The sequence below is a fragment of the Narcine bancroftii genome, chromosome 1 (assembly GCF_036971445.1).
Source record: "Narcine bancroftii isolate sNarBan1 chromosome 1, sNarBan1.hap1, whole genome shotgun sequence".
NCBI lineage: Eukaryota > Metazoa > Chordata > Chondrichthyes > Torpediniformes > Narcinidae > Narcine > Narcine bancroftii.
In genome coordinates, this window is record NC_091469.1 from 101,763,377 (window position 1) to 101,786,962 (window position 23,586).

At 39.4% G+C, this 23,586-nt stretch overlaps 1 protein-coding gene across 2 annotated transcripts in view; it reads right to left on the reverse strand.

Annotated features, from left to right (window-relative positions):
• Positions 1-411: 411 nt before the first annotated feature.
• LOC138741288 (uncharacterized) overlaps positions 412-23,586 on the reverse strand; it is a 72,380-nt gene continuing 49,205 nt past the window's right edge. The window contains exons 4-7 of one of the 2 annotated variants that reach the window (XR_011343459.1): positions 21,671-21,739; positions 20,862-21,043; positions 8,331-8,581; positions 412-577 (exon numbers count right to left, since the gene is read on the reverse strand). Coding sequence is in view for 1 of the 2 variants with exons in the window: in XM_069895161.1 (XP_069751262.1) it covers positions 20,897-21,043; positions 21,671-21,739 (216 nt within the window). In the remaining variant the exon portion in view is untranslated. Of the gene's footprint in view, positions 578-8,059; positions 8,582-20,861; positions 21,044-21,670; positions 21,740-23,586 lie in introns of those variants that run through there. The other variant, XM_069895161.1, reaches the window with a different exon arrangement.

The window sequence follows — 23,586 nt, forward strand, 5'->3', positions numbered from 1 at the left end:
TTGCTCAATATTCTCTTCAGCTGAAGGGCATGATGCTTTGAAAACCTCCTTCCCTCATAAACCACAGGATACTCTTTGGTCTTTACATTAAAAAAAACCCTATAATAGTTGGAACAGTCCTATTGTGTTAACATTTAGCGCTCCTTTGGCAATTTCCTTTAATGTTTCGAGTTCCACCATGTAACCTTCCAGCAGAAGATATTTGTGCAGAAAGGTGTGAAAAATGACCCTCACATTGATTCATGCTCATTCAAGAGAATTTTCGACCACCAATGGCCCAACAACAGTGTGAAACAAATCCATGTTATAGCAGTCCAACTCAGAGTCAGACTGCACATCTTAATGGCAACTACACTGCTCTAACTGTTCTCAGTTCAGATCACTCTTAATTATGAAACTACCCACCTGATAATAAGCAGATGCAATATCCTGACTGCAACCACTAGGTGATCCTCCTAGCACGTGTTCTAAGTACTTCTTCCCAAATGCCAATGCTTTCTGGTACTGGTGAACAGTACAATAAGCCTCAGTCAGGTTGAGGTAGATGGCCTTTTCTCTCTCTGAGCTCCAGATTTCTCTGTGGCAAGGAAACAACAAGGCAAGACCACCATACCTCAGCTTATTGCAGTCATAACTCTTTTGGTAACATAGCATAGACTTGAGAAACTACAAAATGATATTATATCGGGAGCATCTTAACAATGCATAACTTCAGTATTCCATAACACCATAAGTCATTAATTCATAAGAAAACAAATACAACAAAGCTTGGTTTGGTTTGTAACACTGTCCTTTTGAGTCAGAATGTCAAAGCTTCTCATATCGTCTCCAAATTCTGAGCTCATAATCAAGGCTGACATAGAGTCATAGAGTTTAATATTTGGCCCAACTTGTTTATGCTGACAAAGTTATCTACCCAAGCTAGTCCTATTTACATGCATTTGACCCATATCCCTCTACACCTTTTTTCTATCTATAGACCTATCTAAATGCTATTTGTAGTAAACCACTGTTATGCTATGATTGGCTGCTGCCAGCTGTACACCCATAGCCCTTTGCAAGCTCCCCATTCCACTCTTCCTTGATCAGTCAATTAGGTTGATGGCTTTTCCAGTCTATATTTAATAAAAACCTATCAGTTTCACAACTTCAGTCTTTTGTGATTATTGATGATGCATCAATTTTATTAACTATATTTTTGAAAAAAAGCATGAAAGAGTACCTGAAATCTGAGAAGCTCAACATTGACCCTCGATCACTAGATGCCCCAAACACTTTCGAATTCTGGCTATGTTGTTTTGAAGACTTCCTGGCAGCAGCCGCAGATATTATTACCATGAATGCTAACTGACTAAGATTACTTTTCTCACACATCAGACCCCAAGTATTCCTGATAATCAGCAATACCCAGTGGATATAGAGATCCTGAAGGCCCAGTATCGCAAGAAAGTAAATGAGGTCAATGCCAGGCACCTGGTCACCAGAAAGCAGTGACCCAGTGAATCAAGCGCCAAGTACCTGTGGGCCCTCCAGAGCCTATGCAAAGTGTGCGACTGTAAGGCTGAAACGGCCGCCCAGAATGCTGAGGACCTTATCTGGGACACTTACATGGCTGGTATCCATTGCAAGTACATAAGAAAGAGACTCCTGGAACAAAAGGCATTTGATCAACAGAGGGCAGTTGAACTGACAGAGATACTGGAGGTGGCCCTCCAAAATTCGGATGATTACTCGGTCGCCAAGGGCATTGCTATCCTGTGATCAGGGATTGTCCTGTGCTGTGAGTGACTGGTCACCCTTACAATCCCACTCCTCTAGTGACCTGACCTTGGCTGCCATTGTGGGTGATCTCCCCAATTGCTACTTTTGCAAGCAGGATAAGCAGCTGAGGAAATGATGACCTGCCAAGGAGGCAGGTGTGCTAGGTGCAGGAAAAAGGGACATGATGCCAAATTTTCCTAGTCCAAACCATCCACATGCAGTCAGTCACCACTTTGGACAGCACTATTGGCGCCATCTCCTCTACGAACTAATCGTGTGAGTCATGGGTGCTGCCATCTTGGACCACGCTGCAAGCACTATCATCTTAAGCATACAACATCTTGAGGGAATAGCGAGAGTGGCCAAAACGGGATCCTGAGCACCCATTGGACTCTGAACGTGCATCTCTACTTGCTTCTATCACCCTGAACCAAGAGGCACCACACAAACTTGCCAGGTCCATGATGGACATACAGATAAATGGACATACAGATAAATGGGCATGTTACCAACTGTTTATTCAATAGCAGGGATACAAAGTTTTTATTTACCCTGATACCACTAAGTGCCTATCTGTTAAAGTATGTCCCGCCAAACACAAGAGATACCACTTGCATCCAAATCACACACTGTAGCCATCTATGGGTCCTGCAACCCTGACTGTTGGAGGCAGAGTTTACAAACATTTCAGGCTACTTGTCATTCCACAACTCTGTGCCCCCTTGCTACTGGGGCTGGATTTTCAGTGCCAACTTCAGGAAGTTACATAGAAATTCAATGGTCCTATCCCCTCTCACAGTTTGCAATGAACAATTCAGATGACCCTCTGAGCATGACCTGTTTGCCAACTTCACCCCTGACTGTAAACTGGTGGCCACCAGGAGTAAGCAGTACTGTGTGGCAAACAAAGCATTCATTAAGTAGGAGGTTCAGTGCTTATTGGGCGAGGGCATCATAGAGGCCAGCAACAGCCCTTTGAGGGCCCAAATAGTTATAGAAAAATGGGGAAAAGAATAGGATGGTCATAGACTATATTCAGACCATTAACTAGTGCACACAGATCAACACAGACTCCCTTCTCTGTATATCTGATCACACGATATCGGATATTCTCCATAATTGACCTAAAGTTGGCATATCACCAGCTCCCGATCTGCCCGGAGGATTGCCAGTATACTACATTCTAGGCAGATGGCTGCCTATACCACTTCCTCTGAGTCCCTTTCTGTATCACCAATGGGATCTCCATCTTCTTGGGGGAGATGGACCACATGGTGAACCATTATAATTTGCAGGCCACCTTTTCATACTTAGGAATGTAACCATCTACAGCCATGACCTGCAAGATCATGATGCAAATCTCTGCAATTTCCTCCAGGCAGAAAAATGCCTGAATATTACTTATAATGAGGACAAATGTATGTTCTAGACAGCATGACTAGCCATCCTCGGCTGTGTGGTTGAGAACGGCATCATTGGCCCTAACCATGACCACATGCGTCCATTGCTGAAGCTATCTCTCCCACATACCCTCAAAGCATTGAAGAGATACCTTAGATTCTTATATTATGCTCAATGGGTTCCCAGCTATGTGGAAAAGATTCACCCATTGCCGGCAGAGGCCCAAGCTGCATTTGACCATACCAAAGAAACATCGCCAAGTCAACCATGCACGCCATAGACAAGTCCACATCATTCCAAATGGAGTGTGATGTGTCTGATTTTTACCCTGGCTGTCAGACTCAATCAGGCAGGCAGACCTGTCACCTTTTTCTCATACATCCTTCAGGGCCCTGAAATTTGCCACTCCTCCATTGAGGTACTACCTTGCCAGAAAACTATTCACTCTCCTCACAGATCAGCGAGCAGTCACATTCATGTTTAATAATAAGCAGAAGGGCAAAATCAAGAACGATAAGATCCTCAGGTGGACAATTGAACTGTCCACTTACAACTACAACATCCTCTACTAGCGTGGCAAACTTAACGAGCCCCTAGATGCTGTATCCCATGGGATCTGTGCCAGTGTCCAAATGGACAGACAGCAGACCCTCCATGATAACCTTTGTCACTCTGGAATAACTAGGTTTTTCCATTTTATCAAACCTCAGAACCTAACGTATTCTGTTGAGGAAGTCAGGACAGCGACTTAAAAACTGCCAAGTCTGCATCAAATGTAAACTGCAATTCCACTGACTGGACAAGGCACACCTGATCAAAGTTATCTGCCCCTTCGAGTGCCTAAACCTTAATTTCAAGGTGCCCCTCCAGCTGGAATGTCTACTTCCTTCTAATAATCGACAAATACTCCCATTTACCTTTCGCCATCCCGACATGACCACAGCCACAGTTATCAAGGCCCTCTGCAATATCTTAATGCTCATTCGGTATCCTGGCTTCATCCACTGCAACTGGAGGATCTCATTCACGAGTGATGAGCAGTTGCATTACCAGCTGGCCAGGGGCATTGCCATGAGCAGGTTCACCAACTCCAACCCTAGAGAAAATGGGAAAGTCGATAGGGAGAATGCCATGGTCTGGAAAACATCCTCCTGGCACTGAGGTCATGGGGCCTCCCTGTCTCCCAAGAAGTCCTCCCAGACACACTCCACTTCATCTGGTCACTTTTATGTATTGTCACTAACAACACACCTCTTTAAAAGATGTTTGCTTTCCTTAGGAAGTATGCGTCAGGGTCTAAGCTGCCCAGTTGGCTTATTTCCCCAGGACTAGTCCTGCTTCAGAAGCATGCCAAGCAATCTAAGACTGATACACTGGTCGAGAGGGTATGCCTCCTCCATGCTAATCCCCATTATGCCTACGCTGTCTTCCCTGATAGGCACGAGGACACGATCTTGATCTGGGATTGGGCACCCCTCTGAGTACCACTGACCACCAACAGATACTCCCTCTAACCCCACACCCCCCTCCATTGCTACCTTAGGGGTCCCTGAGCTTGGGCTGACCACTCTCCACCCCTGGCTACTGTTGTTGCCAATGATGCATCAGCACCACACTTCCTTATCCCATCACCTGTCCCCTCCCTGACAAACTGTAACCAGTGATGATGGGCCAATCCTACAAGCTGCTCAGCATATTATGGCAATGCCCTAACCATTATCATGTTGTTCACTGCGGCAGGGGAGACCCCCTGACAGACTTGATCTGTAAAATGTATATACATATATTTGTTTCATTTTTTTCTCATCTGCAGGACACTACTTAAAAAGGAGGGGTGAATATGGTAAATAACTTGCACTATGATTGGCTGCTGCTGTTTGGACACCTCTCCCAAGACTGATCCTACCCATAGCCCTTTGCATGCTCCCCATTCCACTCTGCCTTGATCAGTCAATGAGGTTGATGGCTGTTTCAGTCTATAGTTAATAAAAACCTATCAGTTTTACAACTTCAGTCTTTTGCGATTATTGATGGTGCATCACTATTTAAACATTACAATTGCCCCCTGTTCTATTACTTCCTCTGGCAGCGCATTCATGTACCCATCATATTCTTTGTGTAAAAATGCACTTAATGTCTCTTTAGAATCCTTCCTGTCATGAACTAATAACCCTCTCAACTTTGTTAGGGACTAAAGAGACTATGTTAGCACTAACAAAGGAACAGCAATGGCAAAAATTCACCAGACAATGGTAAATACAAAATAATACTTTTTATTAAACTATAATAACATGATATTTCTTACTTATCTCTAACTTAAACTCTAAACTTAACCCCACTATGTGCAAATGTAATATGCATGTGTGGGTTGAAGTCCCAAACACTGAAATGTCGACTTTTAAAACTTTATAATTTTGGTCTTGCTTGAAGGTCTTAAATTATCAGTTCAAAAATAATTATGAAGTGCTTTTAAACACATCTTCAGGCCTCTTTAAACTCACGATTCTTTCAATGAGTTGTCTCTCAGAGATATCCTACAAGAGTGTTTTCTTCTCTTGAATGAAGGCTTTTGGAATCTGTTCCAAACGTTGAAACTGCTCTCTTTATCTTAGAAGTGTGTTGACTTATTTAAAAGCCACTTTTGTTGCATACCTTGTGAATAGGATAATGCAAGTCCTGTCTTTCCAGGAGGTCAAATTTTCTTCTTCAATTTTCTTAAGTGTCACGGAGTTTTCTTCCATGATGAGGCTGCACTTTGTTTTCAAAAGAGCAGTTGGAAAGTGGGTTCCCTTTTGAAATCCACTTATTTTCTGTGATTGATTTGATTTGGCTTGGCTTCGCGGACGAAGTTTATTAGGAGTAACGCATAACAGCATCTATTCTGGTTACTGTAATTCAACCCTGTCTTTCACAAGGTTCTAACTCCTGTGTGTGTCACACAGTCTTGATTTCTGAAATTAATTCAAAATATCTGAATTTGATAATATATTTCTCTAAATCTCACATCACATGGTATGTGACATCATTTCTGTCTTTGTTCAATGTATTTTCACATGGATGTGCTAAAAGTATCTATGCCCACTTATGCCTCCGTGATGACTGTCCACATGGACACAAAATGCCTTCACTTTTACACAGATGCTTCTGAGATAACACCTATTGTTTCCAGTATCTCAAGAACCATCAAAAATCCTTTCATCTCTTGACTTCAACTTCAATCAACGGCCATTCCGTCTCTGCAAATAGCTCTCCATCTTCCATCTCACAGAACTGTATGTATTTAAAATGCTAATGTGGTCTTTGTGCTGAAGCCAGAAAAGAACATATATATCTGTAGAATGTAAATGAGCCCATCCAAAATTAACTTGTTAAACTATATCCAGATAAAATATAGTTTTAACATTAAGGATTAATATTAACACAGATCTGTTACATTCTCCTCTCAATTTAAATCTATGACCTCTGGTTTTACATTCCCCCAGCCATGGAAAAAGACAATGACTCTGTCCTTCATAATTTTATGAACCTGTATTAAGGTCCCCCTCAACCCCATACATAGCAGTTATTAGTATTCCTCTGAGAGAGGTCTTTTGTTAAGACTGGGAACAAAAAGATTCAACCTTATGAAATACCTCCACCATCTCTCAAATGATCTAACATGGGAACAGGTGCATGGTGGAACACTGTATTGCAGACGTTGTACTGGTTGGCCTGCCCCTGATACTGTAACTCCTCCCCCTCCAGGATCCCTCATCAAGGCGGTATCACCCAATCCCCTTCCCTCAGTACTGCCTTGAAATCAGGCCAACAGCATGTAAGATATGACTAAGTTTATAGTGATTAAAGCCTATTAATCTCCACTTCTGGCCTGTCAGGTCTAATTGATAGGGTTACAAGGTGCAGACCATTTAGCCCTTTGTAGAGAGACATCCAGCATTGAAACATGCCTTCAGGCTATTGAGTCTGTACCAACATCAACCACTTGCTTACACTCATAAATTATTAACTACATATTGTTCGATTAATTATAACTTCATGTTATGACATATTAATATAGTTAACAATATACTAACCAAATTAATCTCATTTTTCCTCTCCCCATATTATTATCAATTCCCTCTCCCCTATCACTCATCTATACACTAGAGGTAATTTAGAATGGCAACTTACCTACCATCCAAATCTTTGGGACATGAGAAGAAACCCACGCAGTCATAGAAATAACATGCAAACTCCACCTGAGATCAGGATTGAACCTAGTTCTCTGGTGCTGTGGGGGAGTAAGTGATTCTTGCAGCTACATTTCAATGTTGCTTCTTGAACCTAATCGCCTTCAAAATGAGGCAAAATTGCCTCCACAAAATCTCCAAGAGCACATTTTAAATATCTCTGATATTTAGGGCATTCAAAAATCTATTAAAAATTCTGATAATCTAAAAGTGAACATTAAAACTGTTTCAAAGATTATAATCATTAGTTACCAGCAGATGAACATTTTTTATTCTAATATCCAGGCCTCAAAATCCCCTTCTAAATGAATAGGAGAAAAAGAGAGAATTGTGGGTGTCTGGAATGCCTTGCCAGGGATGGTGGTGGAGGTTGAAATATAAGGAACTCCTAGACACATGGATGGAAGAAAAATAGAGGGTTACAGGGTAGCGTTTAGTATATTTTTAAGGAATATATAGATCAGCACAAAATCAAGGGTTGAAGGGCCTGTACTGTGCTGTAGTGTTCTATGACTACATCCTGCACAGACTCTGCTAATGGACTTTGTAGAGAATCCAGCAATAGACCAAAGTTACAATGTCACTCAACATATCCTGGACCGACAACCAGCCCTTGTAAGTATAGACTTAACTTATCTGGGGGTGGCAGAACATCAGGCACTCCCATAACAACACTGGCAAAAAACCACAGCTGTGCAGTCCAATAATTGCTAAGTAAATGTATAAAATATGTTGTTATAACATAAGAAACATCCTTGATATTTGGCACGACCATAATTCCACCAGTTCTGGGAACTGAAATCACAATTAATCTTGGATATCCTTGGCAGTGAATGTAAGTGCTTTGGATATAATTGTGGAGTCCAGTCCTGCCTGTGGAACTGCACACCATGATGAATAAGGAAGGAATATGATGGACAATATTGCCTTATTATGTACCTTGAATTTTTCTTTAGTGCTGTTCAGCCTCAGTGCTAATTTCAGAGAGTTTTCATAGGCTGATTTGGCCATGTCCTTTTCATTGACTGCTAAGTAAGAATTGGCATGGATGAGGTAGAAGTGCATTCTGATTGAATCGCTCATTGTTGATTCATATAACCGAATGACCAAACTGACCAGCTGAATGCACAGATTGTGTAATGAGGGATCGCATAGCAGACTTCCAATCTTGAGAAGCACCTCTTCCATTCCTAAATAGCAGATATAATGTTATCATAAGACTGTCAAAAATGGTATGATTTTTAACATTTCAAAAAACAAAAAATTGCAATGCTGGAAATCTAACATAAAATCAGAAGATGTTGGGAATACTCAGCAGTTCAAGCAGCATCTACTGAGAAAGAGAATTAATGTTGCAGTTATCAGAATTAAAGCTTTCATGAATTAAACTTTATTGTTGGAAAAAAATTTCTCTTTTGTTCAGGAAATGCAAGTGATTCTTACGGCGCCGGTAGATATTGTTAACTATATTTGTTTTTCCATCATAAAAATTCAACAACAAAGGATTAGAATCAGTGGCAGGTTAAGGTTTATCAGAGCTTAGGACAAGTTTAAAATTGTGGCCCCTCAATCACCATCCTTCAAATGTAGAAACAACATGCCTTTATATACAACAAAAAACTTCAGGAGCTCACAGAAGCATCCAAGGCTGAATGAATCAAACACCTCCTGTGACCAAGGACATGAAGAATCTGGGGTCTATGATCAAATGGTATAGATTTTAAGTGGATAATAGAGGTTGTTATGAGTCCAGAGGACCCCAAAACCCAGCAGCAATAGATATTCACCAAGACAAATGGTTACTTAAACAAAAGTTGCTTTTAATTATCAAACAGGATCAAACTTTAACTTATTACTATTAACTTAACCTAACTTAACCCCCTTCTAATTCTAAGCACACATTTATGTAATGTGGGTGTAAGTTCAGAAAGGTCCTTTGGTTCAGAGTCAAATCTCACTTCTCATTCCTTCACGTTCACTGGTTGCAGGGAATTCTTATCCTGTGCACAGAAAGTTCACTAGGCTTTGGTTCTTGAAAGGTAAATGGTTACCAGTAAGGAAGGTTCTTGTCGGTTTTCAGAGAGAGATGTTCCAGGACATCCGCAACTGATTCCTTTTTAATCCACCACTCCAATGCCTTGCTGATTAAACTTGCCCCCTTCAGGGTTCTCCAGATGATAACCTCTTTCTTTCAGGTCACCACAGAGTGCCTTTTTATTTTTCTTATTCCAAGTGAAACTCTCCTCTTGCTTGAACAACAAGGGCTTTGACCAGGCTGAACAAAGCACTTACAAACCCATCTTCCAAATGGGGCTTTCCATAAGCCTGCAAGCTTGTCCTGTTCCAGACCCAGCTGCTGTTACTGACTGTAACACTGTCGAAGTGATCTCTCTCTCTGACACAAAGAAAAGTCTGTTTGACTCTCTCTGTTTGCAAAACCATTTGATCCTCTTAGAAAAGCAAGATCCCTTTCAGACAGAAGTGGCTCCAGAAAGCTCTTTCATTTGTTGCCATTTTGTAAACAACAATCCATTAGTGAAGTTTCTTTGGCACTCTCCAAAGCTTTTGCAAAGACTGTTGGCCCTGACATGTCTAGCATTAGCAGAGCTCCAGTATTTTTAAATAAGATCTGTTTTAAAGTGTTTATATGTGACCTACTCTAACAAAACTTTCCCAATTTATCTCAAAAAAAAATATCTATATACACTTTCACAAGGTAGGTACTAAAACATTTAAGAAGCAGCTTGAATCACCAAGACACAGTAAGCTAGGGAGCAAGTGCTGGAAAATGGGATTAATATAGATAGGAACTAAATGGTCAGCATTCATCCAGTAGACTCTACAATATTAAATAAGGGGAAAAAAACACAAAAATAGAAGCTGGGGAGCAGTTTTTTCCTCAGATATTCTGGGATGGAAGACCTCTTCCTAGGAGCAGATGTTCTCAGATTTAATTTTTTTAAAACTTTATTTATTCATTCAAAATACAGATAATAAGTAACATACATAACAATAAACTTAAACATGAACAATATATTTTATATATATAAAAGAAAAAAAAGAAAGAAAAAAAGAAAAAGAGAAGAAAAAAAAGAGAACCCCCCCCCACCTCTTTCAGCCAACTCTCCTAAGGAGAGCCATAAAGAAGAAAGAAAAAATAAAGAAAAATTAAGCATACATATGAAGATCTAGTCAATGTAAATCAAAATGTAAATATTCTGAATATAACAACCACTTATTAATAAAAAAACTATAATTATCACGCAAAACAAATGTGATTTTTTTCATTATTAAACAATATTTCATCTCATTATGCCATCTATTAATATCAATCATATTTGTATCTTTCCACGTACTAGCAATACATTTTTTCACTCTTCCTCTTTGGCTTGGCTTCGCGGACGAAGATTTATGGAGGGGGTAAATGTCCACGTCAGCTGCAGGCTCGTTTGTGGCTGACAAGTCCGATGCGGGACAGACAGACAAGGTTGCAGCGGTTGCAGGGGAAAATTGGTTGGTTGGGGTTGGGTGTTGGGTTTTTCCTCCTTTGCCTTTTGTCAGTGAGGTGGGCTCTGCGGTCTTCTTCAAAGGAGGTTGCTGCCCGCCAAACTGTGAGGCGCCAAGATGCACGGTTTGAGGCAATATCAGCCCACTGGCGGTGGTCAATGTGGCAGGCACCAAGAGATCTCTTTAGGCAGTCCTTGTACCTTTTCTTTGGTGCACCTCTGTCACGGTAGCCAGTGGAGAGCTTGTCATATAACACGATCTTGGGAAGGCGATGGTCCTCCATTCTGGAGACGTGACCCACCCAGCCCAGCTGGATCTTCAGCAGCGTGGACTCGATGCTGTCGACCTCTGCCATCTCGAGTACTTCAACGTTAGGGATGAAAGCGCTCCAATGAATGTTGAGGATGGAGCGGAGACAACGCTGGTGGAAGCGTTCTAGGAGCCGTAGGTGATGCCGGTAGAGGACCCATGATTCGGAGCCGAACAGGAGTGTGGGTATGACAACGGCTCTGTATACGCTAATCTTTGTGAGGTTTTTCAGTTGGTTGTTTTTCCAGACTCTTTTGAGTAGTCTTCCAAAGGCGCTATTTGCCTTGGCGAGTCTGTTGTCTATCTCGTTGTCGATCCTTGTATCTGAAGAAATGGTGCAGCCAAGAGAGGTAAACTGGTTGACCGTTTTGAGTTTTGTGTGCCCGATGGAGATGTGGGGGGGCTGGTAGTCATGGTGGGGAGCTGGCTGATGGAGGACCTCAGTTTTCTTCAGGCTGACTTCCAGGCCAAACATTTTGGCAGTTTCCGCAAAACAGGACATCAAGCGCTGAAGAGCTGGCTCTGAATGGGCAACTAAAGCGGCATCGTCTGCAAAGAGTAGTTCACGGACAAGTTTCTCTTGTGTCTTGGTGTGAGCTTGCAGGCGCCTCAGATTGAAGAGACTGCCATCCGTGCAGTACCGGATGTAAACAGCGTCTTCATTGTTGAGGTCTTTCATGGCTTGTTTCAGCATCATGCTGAAGAAGATTGAAAAGAGGGTTGGTGCGAGAACACAGCCTTGCTTCACGCCATTGTTAATGGAGAAGGGTTCAGAGAGCTCATTGCTGTATCTGACCCGACCTTTTTGGTTTTCGTGCAGTTGGATAATCAGGTTGAGGAACTTTGGGGGGCATCCGATGCGCTCTAGTATTTGCCAAAGCCCTTTCCTGCTCACGGTGTCGAAGGCTTTGGTGAGGTCAACAAAGGTGATGTAGAGTCCTTTGTTTTGTTCTCTGCACTTTTCTTGGCGCTGTCTGAGGGCAAAGACCATGTCAGTAGTTCCTCTGTTTGCACGAAAGCCGCACTGTGATTCTGGGAGAATATTCTCGGCGACACTAGGTATTATTCTATTTAGGAGAATCCTAGCGAAGATTTTGCCTGCAATGGAGATCAGCGTGATTCCCCTGTAGTTTGAGCAGTCTGATTTCTCGCCTTTGTTTTTGTACAGTGTGATGATGGTGGCATCACGAAGGTCCTGAGGCAGTTTTCCTTGGTCCCAACAAAGCTTGAAAAACTCATGCAGTTTGACATGCAGAGTTTTGCCGCCAGCCTTCCAGACCTCTGGGGGGATTCCATCCATACCTGCTGCTTTGCCACTTTTCAGTTGTTCGATTGCCTTATATGTCTCATCCTGGGTGAGGATAAATTTATATCCTGTAATATTTAATACATAACTGAAATATAACCCTTCAGGTAAAATCATATCTCTACCAAACACATGCTTTACCAAAGATCGAATTTGATAATAAAGAAACAAAGAATTTTTATCAATACCATAACTGTCCCTCATCTGATCAAAAGATAAAAAAATTTACCTTCTTTAAAACAATTTCCCAAATTTTCCATACCTTTAAATCTCCAATGTAATAAACTTCGATTATGTATTGTAAAGAAATAAGTTGATTATTATACAACGGAGTCAAGGCCGACAATTCAACACTAATATCTATCATTTTCTTTTTCTTTGTCCATAACTTCATTAAATGTTTTAATATAAGCACATTATATTGCTGTAACAAATTTACATTCCATCTAAACAAAAATTGATGTATTTAAACCTCAAACATTAAAAGTAGCAAACTTCAACTTTGACATATCTACTAATATTACTAGGAACTAATAATATCTATATATAAAAACTCAAAACAACGTAAATAGGCCCTCCAATAGGAGAAAAAGAAACCACAAATTAAAAGCCTAAATAAAATAAAAATGAAAAAAATAGAAAAAAAAGTTTTAAAAAAACTCCATAAAAAACTACCAAAAGGTAGTAATCCCTAAACCAATCTTGGGTGTGGATCACCCACCAGTGGCTGATGACTAATAGAACATAGAGCAAATCTCTCCCTCCCCAGCCAAACAAAGAATAACAACAAAATATCATAATAACATAAAAATAAAGTAAGAATAAGAAAGTTCTTCTATTCATCCAAGAAATTCCAGACTCGACGACCCCATTTCAAGGAAACGGACTCTTTCCATTCCCATTTCTCCCATTTTTACCATTTCTTCCATTTCCAGAACAACCAGATTTTTCTTTAGGAGACAATGGTGGACTACATCTTTGTCCTCGTACATCTGGCAACGAATCAGCAAAAATCATTGCATCATGCTCATTCTCAAAAAACCAAGATTGAAAGTCTCCACAAAGCACCTTCAACACTGCCGGATAACGTAAAGCCTTTATGCCACAAAACTTCTTTAACTGAATTAAATTGACGCCAATGCTGAATAACCTCTTGACTTAAATCGGGATTTAAAAAAAACTCTACTATTCTGAATCATTATTGGAGCTTGTCGTTGTCTCGCATTTTGCACTGCTAGACGAAGTATTGTTTCTCTGTCCAAATAATTCAAACATTGAATTATCACGGGTCTTGGTGATTGACCAGGCAGAGGCCTTCTTCTTAAAGCTCTATGAGCTCTTTCCAATTCTTGCCCCAATATTTGTGGGATCCATTCTGTAAAAAAACGAAGAGGATCTTGTTCTTCCATACCTTCCGGCAAACCAACAATCTTCACGTTGTTCCTTCTACTTTGATTCTCCAAATAATCTATTTTCCTCTCTAACTCCTTCTCACATTCTCACAATTCTTTAACGGATTTTTCCACCTCCATTACTTTTTCTGTATTAGAGGCCACTTGCTGTTTACATTCCAAAAAAGCAGACTGACATTTTTTAAAATCTTCAGAAAATACTTCCACACATGCATTAACTGTAGTAAATTCTGACCTCATACTCTCTTTCATTTGAGCCAATTCTTGCATAATCGGCTGAGTAACAGTACTTAACAGGTTAAGTTGTAATTCAGAAAGACTCAACCCTGCTTTCTTTAGCGTAGTGTCAGAATCAGATAACTGCAGCTCCTGCTGCAGCTCAGCAGCAGGCATTCCAACAGATTTTTTAACAGATTTACTGCAAGTTTGAACTCCCAGAGATGGCACCCCGGCCTCCTCAGGAGGTTGATGCTGATCTCCCCCCACAAATTGCAGTTGTTTCAAGAACTCACAGACAAATTTAAGGTCTTCAGGTTGGAGTACTGCCTGAGTGGTTTCAAACAATGGAGTCATTTTCCTACGCATTCTCTCTGTTAAAGTTGGCAGGCTGCCAGAATCAGAATCCACTTCTTGGGAACACGCACTCTCCTCCTTAGAACAAGTAATTCCAGCGATATCCTTCTCCTGATGAGTAGTAGTCATTTTTTTTCCAGCTCCCACAAGCAATAAATCTGAAGCTGTAGCAGGTTTTTTAGGCTTTAAATCTTCAACACTCCGAAAATGTAATTTCTTCTGCACTTGAAGTTTAATCTTTTTACCATTAATGGCCATAACAGTTCCTCGATACTTTTTTTTTTAATTTTTATTTTTTACACAATATACCATATTGACCAAAATACATACAGACATTTTTCTCTTGAATATATAGTGTCATTTTCTCCCCTTTCCCCCCTCCCTTCCCTCCCTCCCTCTCCCCGCTTCCCATTTATTCAAAGTTCAATCTATAAGATACATTAAATCCGTTAAACAATGTCGTCACTTAATAAAATAAACAAGAAATTTTTATCTTTTACTTTTATATACTGAGTCAGTTAATTTAGTTGTCTTCTCCTTCTGTCATTTTAGATGGTGGAGGTTCATGGTAGGATTTCTCTATTGTATTTCATGTATGGTTCCCATATTTGTTCAAATATTGTGATGTTATTTCTTAAATTATATGTTATTTTTTCTAATGGAATACATTTATTTATTTCGATGTACCATTGTTGTATTCTCAAGTTGTCTTCTAATTTCCAGGTTGACATAATACATTTTTTTGCTACAGCTAGGGCTATCATAATAAATCTTTTCTGTGCTCCATCCAAATTGAGTCCAAATTCTTTATTTCTTATATTACTTAAAAGGAAGATCTCTGGGTTTTTTGGTATATTGCTTTTTGTGATTTTATTTAATATCTGGTTTAGATCTTCCCAAAATTTTTCCACTTTCTCACATGTCCAAATTGCATGTATTGTTGTTCCCGTTTCCTTTTTACAGTGAAAACATCTGTCTGATACTGTTGGGTCATATTTATTTAACTTTTGGGGTGTGATGTATAGTCTGTATAACCAATTATATTGTATCATGCATAACCTCATGTTTATTGTATTTCTCATGGTTCCGGAGCATAGCTTTTCCCATGTTTCATTCTTTATCTTTATGTTTAGATCTTGTTCCCATTTTTGTTTAGGTTTACAGTTTGTTTCCTTGTTCTCCTTTTCTTGCAGTTTGATGTACATGTTTGTTATAAATTTTTTAATTATCATTGTGTCTGTAATCACATATTCAAAATTGCTTCCTTCTGGTAACCTCAGACTGTTTCCCAATTTGTCCTTCAAGTAGGTTTTCAGTTGGTGGTATGCAAACCTTGTATCGTGAGTTAAATTATATTTGTCCTTCATTTGTTCAAAAGATAATAATTTATTTCCCAAAAAACAATTTTCTATTCTTTTGATCCCTTTTCTCTCCCATTCTCTGAAGGAAAGGTTATTTATTGTGAAAGGGATTAGTTTATTTTGTGTCAATATTAATTTTGGTAGTTGATAATTTATTTTATTCCTATCTACGTGAATCTTCTTCCAAATGTTGAGCAGATGGTGTAATACTGGTGAATTCCTACATTGCACCAATTTTTCATCCCACTTATAGAGTATATGCTCAGGTATCTTCTCCCCTATTTTATCTAGCTCTAATCTGGTCCAATCTGGTTTTTCCCTTGTTTGATAAAAATCTGATAGGTATCTTAATTGTGCTGCTCTATAATAATTCTTAAAGTTTTGTAACTTTAAATTCTTAAAGCATGGTAAGCCTCTTTGTTTGTACCATTCTGTTAATTTATCTAGTGCTACCCTCGGTTTCCCCCCTTTCCATAAGAATTTCCTTATTATTTTATTTAGCTCCTTGAAGAATTTCTCTGTTAGGTGAATTGGTAATGATTGAAATAGGTATTGTATCCTTGGGAAGATGTTCATTTTAATACAGTTTATCCTTCCTATCAGCGTTAGTGGTAAGTCTTTCCAGTGCTCTAAGTCGTCTTGTAATTTTTTCATTAATGGCTCTATATAAACTAAATTAACAGTTCCTTGATTCTTTAAACTAAGTTTTAAAAAAGTTTAAACTTAAAAACAAAAAGTTAAAAACGGGTTCTTAAAAGTCTGGCCAGAGAGGTCGAGATTACACATCTAGACTCTACGCCATCTTGCCACACCCCCCATGTTCTCAGATTTTGATGGAGAATGTACTCGGTTTCATTCCTGAAAGTTAATAACTCTTAAGAACCTGTCTATTGAGATAAATTCAGAGGTTAGCTTAAAGGCAATACTTAGGCCATTCAAAAAAAATGTAAAGAGAAAATGCTCACAATTCTCTTTTCCCTCACATGAAAAATACATCTATACAGTCACAGAATCATATTTAGTTGGCACAGAAACAGGCCCATCATTGTACTTCCTACATCATTAGGTCCATAGCAGTCAATGCCTTAACAATTCAAGCGTTTGCCTCAATGCACCTAAAATGTTGTGAGAGTATCTTCAAGTATAGATGCTCCTCTACTTATGATGGCACGACTTACGATTTTTTGAAGTTATGATGTTGCCGCATGATGGTGTTGGTGTGACAACAGCTGCCAGATGCTTTGGCTGGCACTATATTTCATGATTAAAAATTGTTTATTTCAGTGTGGAATAAAAGGTGTTCAACATTTAATTATAAAATAGACTTTGTTTTAGATAAATTTCCCCAGCTGAAGGCTATGGTAAGTGGTCTGAGCATATTTAAGGCAGGCTACGCTATGATGTTCGGTCATGCGATATTCTTTATTGACTTACGATTTTTTCCAATTACGATGGGTTTGTCGGACCACACCCTCATCTTAAGTAGAGGAGCACCTGTAGAAGCTTCCATATTCCAGCCATTTTCTGTGTGAAAATATTCCTTCTCAGATCCCCTCTAAATTTCCTATCTCTCACTTTATCACCTGTGCCCTCTTGAAAGGGTAGATAGTAAGAATCTTTTTTATGCATGGTGGGGCACACACGAACATGGTACTATGCAAACAAATTTCTGGGCACAAAAATGAAACCTTGAAATTCGGTGGCTAATTTAAATTAGAGTTGAAATAAAAGAACATTTTCTCAGTTCAATGACCCATCTTTCTATATTAAAAATATTGCACTTATCAAGACAGTAAAATTATATTTGATATTGGTGATGTAGAACCCAACATGAAAGCTCATTCTTAATGAATGTCTTTGATTTTTCCCATGTTCCATCACTTGTTGAAAACATTGGTCCATGGTGTAGCCATGCCAGCAGGAAGAATGGATAACTGTACCTACATTATCAGGGCCAGGCAGTTGTATAGAGAAGGCAGTTTGTGGCCTGCATGCCAAGCAATTTTCCTATGATTAATTTTTTTTTTTTTTTTTTTTTTTATAATTTTTTATTTTTCACACCATAAATCACAATAGCCATGATATACACTTTTTCTTTTCCACCCATTTACAGTGACTTTTTCTCCCTCCCCCCTCCCTCCTCCCAAGCCACCCCCCCACCCCACCCCCTCTCATCCATTTTAGGTATACAATCTAGGTTGCATTAATTCAGTTAGACAATGTTGTCATTCATCAAAAATACACCAGAAATTCTACTGAGTCCATTCTTTTCTTTTCTTCTCCTTCCATCAACTTAGGTAATGTTTGTTCCCGGTAGGTTTTCGCTATTGTATTTAATGTAAGGCTCCCATACTTGTCAGCGTAGCCATTTTATATTTTGTTTATCTTCTCTTTCCGTTTTTCCATCATTACCTTTCCTCCTTTTCCATTTCTGTTTTCTTATTTTCAACTCTTTACCAGACAACATTCCTACAACATCCAACATTTTCCTTATTCTCCTATTTCTATCTTCTTTATCCCCAATCTCCCCTTCCCCTCCTGAGTTGCCCTTTATCCCTTGTCGGACAACCACATCTCCCCTCTCCATTTGGATTTGCGAATCCACTCGCAAGCGTCAACTGATTTTGCAGTGACCGCTCTTTTCCCCCACCCAGCCCCCCCCAGAAAAGATTTCGCTTTTTATATGTCACAAAGGTCACTCTTTTAATTCCCTCCTTATTCTCTCTATTCCATTACCTTCTCTTATTAATTCTTGTCTATACTCTCTATGTTTTCCTCTAATTACAGATACTTTCACGTATGCCCATTGTCTCTATTCACTCTTATATCTCTTTACCCGCATACATATCAATCGTGGTCATTTTTACCCTCCTTACCCGTCTTCATCCCTCAGTCTATTTTTGTCTTTACCCACATACATATCAATCGTGATAATTTTTGCTCTCATTACCCGTCTTCATCCCTCAGTCTATTTTTGTAATTGTTCTGCAAATTTTCGTGCTTCTTCTGGATCCGAGAATAGTCTGTTTTGTTGTCCTGGAATAAATATTTTCAATACCGCAGGATGCTTCAGTGTAAATTTATATCCTTTCTTCCATAAAATCACTTTTGCTGCATTGAACTCTTTTCTCTTCTTTAGGAGTTCAAAGCTTATATCTGGATAAATGAAGATTTTTTGCCCTTTATACTCCAGTGGTTTGTTGCCCTCTCTTACTTTTTCCATTGTCTTCTCCAGTACCTTTTCTCTTGTAGTATATCTTAGGAATTTTACTACAATAGATCTTGGTTTTTGTTGTGGTTGTGGTTTAGGGGCCAATGCTCTATGTGCCCTTTCTATTTCCATTTCTTGCTGTAGTTCTGGACATCCTAGGGCCTTAGGGATCCATTCTTTTATAAACTCCCTCATATTCTTGCCTTCTACATCTTCCTTAAGGCCCACTATCTTTATGTTATTTTTTCTGTTATAATTTTCCATTATATCTATTTTTTGGGCTAGTAATTCTTGTGTCTCTTTAGTTTTTTTATTAGATTCCTCCAATTTCTTTTTTAAGTCTTCTACCTCCATTTCTGCTGCTACTGCCCGCTCTTCCATCTTGTCCATTTTTTTCCCCATTTCTGTTAAGGTCATATCCATTTTATTTATTTTCTTTTCTGTGTTGTTTATTCTTCTTCTTAAATCATTGAATTCCTGTGTTTGCCATTCTTTAAATGACTCCATGTATCCTCTAACAAGAGCAAGTATATCCTTTACCTTGCCTTTCCCTTTATCTATTTCACTGTATTCTTCCTCTTCTTCTTCCTCTGGGTTGGCCATCTGTTGTTTCTTTGTTGCCCTTTCCTCCTCTTCTTTCTTGTTTCCATTGTCTTCTGTGGTCTCTTCTTGCTGCAGGTGTTCTGCAGCTGTCGTTGCCGGCTGTGGAGATCGACTCCCCAGCTGGTCCCCCCTCCCGTCGGTGTGTTTTTTTGCATGCGCATCGCGCATGCGCGAGGAGTCGCGCATGCGCGGTTGCGCACTTTTACTCGGCTCTGTGAGCCATTGTTGTAGTTCTTTTTCTACCGACCTGAGGTAGTGGGGCCCTCTCTCCACAGCGGGCCTCTTCGGACAGGTAAGGCCTTCACCTTTTTCCTCCGTTGTCTTCTCTTCCTCTCTTCTTTCCGTTGATTTTGATTTTTCTCCTTTTGTCTCCATCTTCTTTCCACCTTTATACTCACTTTTCTTTAACTTGTATTTCTGTGCCTTTGTATTTTCTCTTGTTTTTCCCGACTTTTCTGGAGAGGGCTGGAGTTCACCGTCCGGCCACTACTCCATCACGTGACTCCTCCGCAATTACAGTAACCTTAATGTAGCAGCTGACTCAACAATGCACTTTTTTTTTCTGTCCTTCTGTGCAATTAGATGAGCCTGAATATTCATGAACAATTAAACCATAATTTCTGGTAACAGATCAAGGATAACATAGATGGTGTAGCAACACCTTTACAGAGCCAGCCATCGAGACCAGGGATTGAATCCTGCGTTGTGTGTAAGGAGTTTGTACGTTCTGCCCATCTCTACATGGTTTTCTTCCCGGGGGCTCCTGTTTCCTTCCTCTGTTCGAAATGTACTAAGGGTGTAGGTTAATTGGGTGTAAATTGGGCAGCACGGACTCTGGGTCAAAATGGCCTGTTACCATGGTGTATGAATAATTTTTTTTTAATTAAAAGATCAAGTCCACCGCTGTCTGTGAGGAGTTTGTACATTCTCCCCCAAGTCTGCATGGGTTCCTGTGAGTGCTCCAATTTCCTCCCACCCTTCAAAATATAGGTTAATTGATGTATTTGTGGGGGGGGGGGGGAATGGGCTCATGGCCAGGATAAGAAATCCTCATTAGGATTTTTGAACGAGTAACTCAATTACTAGCCTGCTCTCAATGGAAGTAGGAAGTGGACAAGCAAGTGAAATGAAAACTGATTCAGGATTTTGAAGGCTGTCTGGAAAAGGATATTAAATTCAATCAAGTACCTTTATCATCACAGTAATTGTCCTGTATTTCGTTGTTACATAGTTTGGCAGTGATCTTGTAAAGTTTTTTTTGCTAGCTCATTCTGATGCATTGGATCATGATCCAAACAACAAAGAATGGACCATAAAGTAATTTGGAGATTACCAAGGCACCCATGAGCCAGACACTGCAAGTAATGATTCTGTAATAGAAAAAAAGCAACAAAATTTTAGTACAACAAAAGACAAAGAATTCCACCTTCTGATTAGTTACCCTAAGGCTTCAACAGGAAAGGTCTTTTCCTATTGGTTATTTGAACCCGCTATTTTCCACGTCATCTTCCCAATGTGCAATGCACACAGTTACTCAATCTATCCAGGCCTCAGATTTTATTGAGGTAAGTCAATAACCTGTCCAATATGAAAAAATTCGAACACTGAAAAATCACTGTGAAGGATTTAAAACAGCTGTTGCAGATCTTTAGATGGGATTGCTTTTTTTGGTTTTGGTTTTTGTCAATAGTCAGAGTTTGGAATCCAATCTTTTTAATATCTCTTTATTGACCAAAATTTGGCCTCTGAACAATTACCTTCTAAATTTAAAATAATTAAACATTTTTTTCGATATTTACACATAAGGATCTTTTTTAATTCCTTGGTATTAAAACTCCCTCAAGATTTGGAATTAAAGATGATAGAGAAGATTTATAATCTTAAACCAAATACAAAAAAGTTGTTATCAGTTCTTACTGATTTATTATTGTTGTCTAATGATAATTCCCTGGACAAGACTAAAAATCATGGAAGCAAGATTTTCAACAATACTTAACTCTAATTATCCGGATAAGTGTTTTCGATGTACCAAGGAATAGGGTCTTTTTATTATATTCGGTATGATCCTGCGAGAAAGTGGAACGATTTTGGAAAGATTTGAGTGTATTGTTAGGACAAATTATGAAAATAAAGACACAAAAAGATCCAAGAATATTTTTACTGAGAATATATATGAAAAAGATATAAAACTAAAATTGGATAAATATCAAGAATATTTTTTTTTAATATAGCAATAGCAACTACAAAGAAATGGAAAACTGAGAGTATGGTACAATTAGACAGATGGCTTATTGAAATACAAAATTGTATACCTTTAGAAAAAAATTACATATAGTTTAAGGAATTGAATTGAAAACTTTTATAAAATTTGGAAAACAAAAATGGATTTTATGAATAAAATTCCATTCACATCTTCCACCTTATCCGCCCCTCTCAATTAAAAATTATAAAAAATAGTCAACAGATATTATATATGTTAATAGAAGTAGGTGTTCTTTTTATTTTTCTTCCTTTTCTTCTTTCTTTGGGGGGTAGGTTTGGGCAGAATTTTTTTTAAATTATATCATTTTGTATGACTTACAATAATTACTGTATAATTGAATCTTTTTTTGTATTAATGCAAATGATAAATAAAATTTTCAAAAAAAACAAGAATTTTCTGATGCTTTGTGGAATTCTATCTTGAAATTGGTTAATTCATCTTATCTATGCACCCAACATTCATTATTGCAATTTAAAGTAGTACATCGAGCTTACTTTTCCAAAGTTCAATTGGCTACATTTTATTCTAACTTCTCGTCCAAGTGTGATAGATGTAAGACTGATGAAGGTACATTATTTCAAATATTTTGGTAATGTTCCTTGTTTTCCAATTATTGGGAAAGTATCTTCCATACCTTGTCTTTAGTTCTTAATCTTAATTTGGCTCCTAATCCTTTTCTTGCCCTATTTGGAATTAGAAAGTCAGCTGATTTAAATTTGTCTGGGCTACAATCCCATGTTGTTGCCTTTGTTCTTCTTATTGCCAGAAGGGCTATACTTATGAGATGGATGGAAAGATACTGCCCCCCCCCCACCGCACCCACAACCCCGCCAGTCCAACCGACACGCGGTCTCTCTACTCTCAGTATCAATCCCCCACCACTGTTGGCAAACCTCACCCCCAACTGCAAACAGTCACTACAAAAAGCAGGCGATACAGTGAAGGGGGCAGGGTGTTTATTAAAGCAGAGATCCAGCGACTTCTGGATGAGGAGATCATCAAGCCAAGTACCAACCTGTGGAGAGTGCAAGTGGGGTTGATCAAGGGTGGGGGTAAACACAGGATGGTGATTGATTATAGCCAAACTATTAACCATTATACACAGCTGGATGTCTATCCCCTCCTTCGCATTGTGGACACGGTCAATCAAATTGCCCAATATCATGCGTTCTCTACGATTGACCTGAAATCTGACTACCATCTGCCTGGAGAACCACCAGTACACTGCCTTTGAGCCAGATGCCACTTCTACCATTTCCTCAGGGACCCCTTTGGTGTTACCAATGGCATCTCCGTGAGAGATGGACTCGATGGTGAACCAAAATGACTGGCATGCCACCTTTCCCTACCTGGATAACGTCACAATTTGCGGCCACAAGATCATGACACCAACTTCCAGAAATTCTTCACAACAACCAAATGCCTAAACCTCACCTACAACAGGGATAAATGTGTTTTCCACACTACCCACCTGGCAATCCTTGGGTGTGTTGTGGAGAATGGAGTTATTGGCCCCGACCCTGACCGCATGTGCCCACTGCAAGAGCTCCCCCTTCCCACAGCCTCAGAGCCCTGAAAAGGTGCCTGGGATTCTTTTCCTATTATGACCAGTGGGTGCCTAATTATGCAGACAAAGCCCGCACCCTTATC